Below are 5,652 nucleotides of genomic sequence, written 5' to 3' on the forward strand. Positions count from 1 at the left end.
GGCACCACGTGTGCACCACGTGGGAGCAGCGCGGCGGGCGCTGGGCGCTGTTTGCCGACGGGCGGCGGCGCGCCGGGGCGCGGGGACTGGGCGCGGGCCACCCGGTGCCAGCGGGTGGCATCCTCGTGCTGGGCCAGGATCAGGACTCTCTGGGCGGTGGCTTCTCGGCGCGCGATGCCTTCAGCGGCAACCTCACCGACTTCCACCTGTGGGCTCGGGCCCTGAGCCCCGCGCAGCTGCGTCGGGCACGGGCCTGCGCGCCGCCACCCAGCGGCCTGCTCTTCCGCTGGGACCTGGGCGCCCTGGACGTCACGCCCTCGCTGTTGCCGCCCCTGCGGGTGCGCCTGCTCTGTCCAGGTATGGCCCGCCCCGCCCTCTGGCTCGTAGGCCCCGTCCCGCCTTTCGGCTCAACGCCCCGCCCCCTGGCTTCTGCGCGCTTCCTTGTGAGCTCAAGATCCAGCCCACCACTTGTGAACCTGGCCACGCCCAGCTCTGGTCACGCTCCCCCAAGCCGCCCAGACGTCGGGCAAAAAGCCCAGTCCCAGTAGCCTGAGTAGGCTCGACCCTTGGCCGCCTTGCCCAGCCTTGTGTTGGCTGCAGCGTCCTTCACCCGGGTTACCACGTCGCCCCCTAACTCCGGGGCTACGTACGCGTCCTGGCCCCCTAAGGTGTGCAGGTGCCTTCAAGGCCCGAACAGGTGACTGACTCCAGGGACTGCTGGAGAACCAGGATAAAGCGCTGACACTTCTCCCATCCCTGCCAGTGCCCTCAGAAGAGTGCCCTACGTGGAACCCAGGATCCGGCACCGAGGGCTCTTTGCTCTGCCTTCAACCACATTTCTTCCTTTGCTGTTACCGGACAGGTGCGCCCTGGCAGTCCCCAGGGCTCTGCTGAAGGGGAAACTGGGCATGGACCAGTGTAGGCTGAGAGGGAGTGAGCACTTGGCACAAACTGGGAATTTAAAATCTTCTCAAAGTCTCAGGGTCTCCACGGAGTTCAAACCACAGGACAGCGGGGCCAGACAGACCTGGGGACGAACCCCAGCTGTGTTCCTTGGGCAAATGATTTTGCCATTGTATGCCTCAGTTTCCCCATCTAGAACACTGTGTAAGGCTCCGGACGCACAGCTATCGACATGCTCTTCCTCCCTCGGCAGCAAATGGTGGGTGGCGCACCTCTGGGCGGTGTTGCTCAGGACCCAGCCTGGCATCCCCTCCTTTGCAGACACTTATCAGCGGCTGCAGGATGCCCAGTCGTGGCCTGGCCAGGATGTTATCAGCCGAGTCAATGCCTTGGCCAAGACCGTAGTGGTGAGCCCCCTTCCTGGGGGGCCGAGGAGTCTGGGGACACTATGGGTCACCTCCCTGCCGCCCAGTTTCCTCACCTATAAAGGGGACACCCACCAAATGTGTCTTCAGGGATTAAGGTTGTTCATATTCCCTATTTTGGAGCTCAGGAGAGCTGGGTTAGACACGTGCCCACTAAGAAGACCCTAGTGGGGCCCAAGTGTGATCCCTGGGAGATCTCTTCCTAACAGCCAGGCCGGCAGTAAGTGGTTCCTCTGCCCACAGCTGCTTCCTGACCCCCTCTCTGAAGCCCCTGGACACCTGTCGCTGGCTGAGGCCTCCAGCTTCCTGGGTATCCTGGAGAAGGTCCTGGCAAAGGAGTCCGCTCCACTGGGGCCGGCTGCACTGCTGGCTGTCGTGCACTTCCTAAAGAGAGTGACAGCCCTCGGGGCTGGGGAGCCAGAACCCTTAACAGGGCCCTGGGAGCAGCTAGGCCAGGGCATCGTGTCTGTGGCCAGCTTGGTCCTGGAGGAGCAGCTGGCTGGCGCGTGGCTCTCAATCAGCGAGGTGAGGCTGGCAGGGCTGGGTGGGGCAGGGGGGCTTGCCGTCCTTGCCACCAGCTTGTTGTGTAGCCGTGGGTGAGTCAGCACCCATCGCTGGGTCCGTCTCTGCGTTCGAGAGAAGCTCCTCTTTTACCTGTGATGTAACTTGAACTTCCACATACAACTGTTCTTGAATAATAGCTTCTGTGGTTGAAAATAAGAGCCAGGAATCCATAAGGATCCCCCCCATATGCAAGATTCTGCTGACCACCTTCAGAGGCAGGTCCTCTATGCTGAGTATTCAGCCATCTTGTCTTCCAAAACAGCCCAGATGCTCAGGAGAGCATAGAGAGATGCTATCCAGATGGCATGGGTGCTAGAAACGTCGTCCTGGCAGAAGTGGCTGTAGGCTTGGGAGTGATTGGCCTAGAGAAAGGAGAGAACAAGGGATCATAGACATCACCTGAAAGCCTTTGGGGCAGAAGGAGCAGAGATGGTGCCTCTGTGGCCTTGGAGGACAGAACGGGGACCTAGGCTTGGGGACGGGGTGGAGATGACACAGCATGGGAGGCCGGCTCCACAGAACGGTTCCCCTGTTTGGGCAGCGAGCGCCCAACCTGGGAAGGGTATAAACCCATTTTTGGCTGAGGGACTGAGGCACTGTGGTAGGCTAGGAAAAGCTAGACTCTGAACCCTGGTGTTCCTCCCTGGAGAACAGAGGTGATCATACCTGCCCTGCCTAGAGTAGCTGTTCCATTACTGCAAGCGGGCGGGCGGGGGCCCCACCGGGCCGGACCCCCCCGCCCACGGCTTCCCTTTTGGAACCGAAAGGTCGAGTCCCTTCTATAGGTCTAGCACAGAGTGAGATCAAAGGAGGGGGAGGCACAGCCCCGCCTGCAGAGTGTGCCCAGCTAGCAAACAACCGGCCAGCAGGCACGGAGGACTACCAGGCCTTCGCCTGGGCTGGAGGATGACGTGGCTTGGAGGCGTCAGAGGAGGCCGATCGGGCAGGGCCTCAAACACCAGCCTGAGGACCCAGGACTTGATCCTGGAGGCCCTACGGGGCCACCGAGGGTCTGGAGGAGGCAGGCCACTTCACAGATCTCTGAGAATGTGTTAACTACACCGGTCGCGGCTGGCAGCCGCAGGTGCAAAGCAGGAGGGGCTGAGATGTGGCTCCTCCCAGGTGGTTGGTGGACCCATGGCCCTGGTGGCAAGTCTACAGCGCTTGGCGCCCCTGCTGAGCACCACGCTGACCCCTGGGCGGCCCCAAATGCACATCCAGCGTCGCTGTGTCGGTGAGCCTGCTGTGCACCCGTCCCATACATCTGGGCCCTGGGGGGGCCCGGGCTCAGACATTTCTTCTCAGCTTTGGTCACTGGGAGCTGTCAGCACCACCGCAGACACTCCATTCTGTCCCCTGCCTTTGTCTGTGCTGCGCCCTCCATCCGCAATGCCCTTTCTTCCTCGACCTCTTAGCAAACTCCCGTATAGCCTTCAGAACCTTGTTTGGGCATCAGCTCCTCTAGGATGCCTTGCCTGGTTTTAGCTCTCTCCTGACAGTTCCTCCTCTTGCTGTTACCCCTATGTCTTGGAAATATCTCCTGTTGCATTTTGTGGTAATTACTTTGTTTTTGCCAAAGCTCCCTGAAAGCCAGGGGTATTTCTGAGTCATTTCTGGATCTCAGGCCAGACCCAAGTACACACTCAGTGAGTGTTTGTAGATTGACTGGGGGAGATCACTTATGGGGAACTTTGGCAAAACTTGTGTCCTCCAGGCGCCCAGTGGTTTCTGACGGCTCACTGATAGTCAGGTCCTGCCCCCCCCCCCCCCCCCCCCAGGGACCTGCTTCTAGTGATCCCCTCCCCTAGACCTGAAGAAGTCAGATCTCCCTTGGGCAAGTCGCTGAACCTCTCTGAGCTGGAATAGTGGCCCAGGCCTGTGGTGGGGAGAGGGAAGGCAGCCCCTGCTGGCTAGGCCAGTTCTGCAGAAAGACCTCCCTTGGAAGGTCCAGCCGCCCAACCCCATTTGATCCCAGGCCTGGAGGTGCGGAGTCTACGCTTGACGGAGGCTGGCACGGAGGGCTATGTGTTCACAGTGCCCGGTGGGCATCCGGAGGGGCCCGGCCACATCCGCATCCCCGCAGGTGAAGTGGAGCGCCTCCTCGGGAAAGGTGGGTGAGGGTGGTGGGGCCCTGCTGGGGTCTGGGTTAGCGCCAGTTAGCCCTGGGTTAACTCTGCTGTTTTGAATAAGTCACCTCACTGTTCACAGCCTGTTTCCTTATCTGGAAGACTGTCATGCTAGTACTTGCCTTGTAAGCTGCTGTGGGGTTAAAAGTGCTTATCACATAGTAGGTGTTCACTTGGTCTCCTCCGCTGAACCCCACACATTTCCTCTTAGAAGTGGGTGGTGGAGGGAGCCGCCACCCTTGCTGTCACCCGGGGCTGGGGAATCAGGACATGAGGCAAAGGGCTTTAGAGCTGCCAAGTTAAGTGCATGCCCTGTTGCTGGTTGGAATTCTCGTTTCTCCACTTATTAACCGGGTGATCTTTGAGAAGTCAATTAATCTCTCTGAGCCTCAGTTTCCCTGATCGTAAGGTGGGCAGAGCATCTCCCTCGGGGCCAACCCGTGGTGCTTGCTCAGCCACAGGGTGGGGTCTTAGGCCTCCTCCCACTCAGCCAGGCCTCTCTGGAGTCACCGTGATCCACAGCTGGTTCAGCTCGAGTGTCTTCCGGCAAACCCTAGGGGAGCCTGGCCTGGAGCCCCAGGCCCCTGACAGCTCAGAAGAGGCAAGCAAATTGCAGAGGTGAGTGGGCCCTACCCAGTAGGCTGCTGAGGGTCTGGATCCCCTCCCCAGGGAAGGCCAGGCCTCCATCCCATCCCAGAGCCATCATTCTGGTAGGTAATTCTGCCCTTAGCAACCAGAGCCAAACCCTCCCCATCCCTGAGACACGCACATCTCTGGGCCTTCCAAAGATATGCTGCTGGAACCTGGCTCAACTACTGTCTAGGGTCCTGGCGTCAGTGCTGAGACTCAGAGAGAAGACAGGGCTTACTGAATTTACCACCAAGTCCCCAAGGCAAGACTGGAACCCAGATGCCCAAATTTCAAGCACAGGATATTTCCTCGTGTTTCTTTGGACACAGAGGGTGTCATCTCCCACACAGGGGCCTGGATGAGATGACCTCAGCCATCCATGACCTCTGCCGCACAGCTAACTGATATGGTGCCCTTAAAAGCTCCCCTTCTCCCCACAGGTTTCTAAGCACCCAGGTGGGGTCAGCCATCATCTCCTCTGAGGTATGGGATGAAACCGGGGAGGTCAGCACGGCCGTGACCTTTCACTTGCAACACCAGACCCAGGTACTGGGGGTGCTTCTGGGAACCACCACCACTGGTACACTTATCCTGATTTGGTCTTCCCATACCCCAATATTTGTTCATTTAAACCAAAGTCTAAAAATGTTCAAGAAAAATAACTCACAAGCCATCCCATTGTCCTCAAGGACCCTGCAATGTGCTCATAAGAGTGGAAATAGCCTAAATGTCCACCAAGAGGGGATGGCTCAAAAAGCCATGTGGGACTACACAGTGGAACAGTCAGCAGAAGTCATATAAGGAATGAGGTATTTTTCCATAAACTGACATGGAAAGATGGCCAAGAAATGTTTAATTTCATTACATGAAATACACAAATTCCTTCCTGCTTTTGAAACAGTAGTTTCAGAGAAAGCCAAAGTCTGCTTTGCCCACAACCACTAATCCTGGACACAAACACACACACACACACACACACACACACACACACACACACACACACA

At 58.3% G+C, this 5,652-nt stretch overlaps 1 protein-coding gene across 4 annotated transcripts in view; it reads left to right on the forward strand.

The window, feature by feature from the left end:
- The first annotated feature begins 61 nt into the window (after positions 1 to 61).
- ADGRD2 (adhesion G protein-coupled receptor D2) overlaps positions 62 to 5,652 on the forward strand; it is a 19,927-nt gene continuing 14,336 nt past the window's right edge. For all 4 annotated transcript variants that reach the window (XM_040482287.1, XM_040482288.1, XM_040482289.1 and 1 more), the window contains exons 1-8: positions 62 to 357; positions 764 to 862; positions 1,225 to 1,310; positions 1,572 to 1,853; positions 3,015 to 3,126; positions 3,868 to 4,002; positions 4,513 to 4,636; positions 5,089 to 5,194. In XM_040482287.1, the coding sequence (XP_040338221.1) occupies positions 3,030 to 3,126; positions 3,868 to 4,002; positions 4,513 to 4,636; positions 5,089 to 5,194 (462 nt within the window). In that variant the 5' untranslated portion in view covers positions 62 to 357; positions 764 to 862; positions 1,225 to 1,310; positions 1,572 to 1,853; positions 3,015 to 3,029. The remainder of the gene's footprint in view (positions 358 to 763; positions 863 to 1,224; positions 1,311 to 1,571; positions 1,854 to 3,014; positions 3,127 to 3,867; positions 4,003 to 4,512; positions 4,637 to 5,088; positions 5,195 to 5,652) is intronic.

The sequence above is a fragment of the Herpailurus yagouaroundi genome, unplaced genomic scaffold (genome assembly GCF_014898765.1).
Source record: "Herpailurus yagouaroundi ecotype Mexico unplaced genomic scaffold, PumYag 160, whole genome shotgun sequence".
In the NCBI taxonomy this organism is placed as follows: domain Eukaryota; kingdom Metazoa; phylum Chordata; class Mammalia; order Carnivora; family Felidae; genus Herpailurus; species Herpailurus yagouaroundi.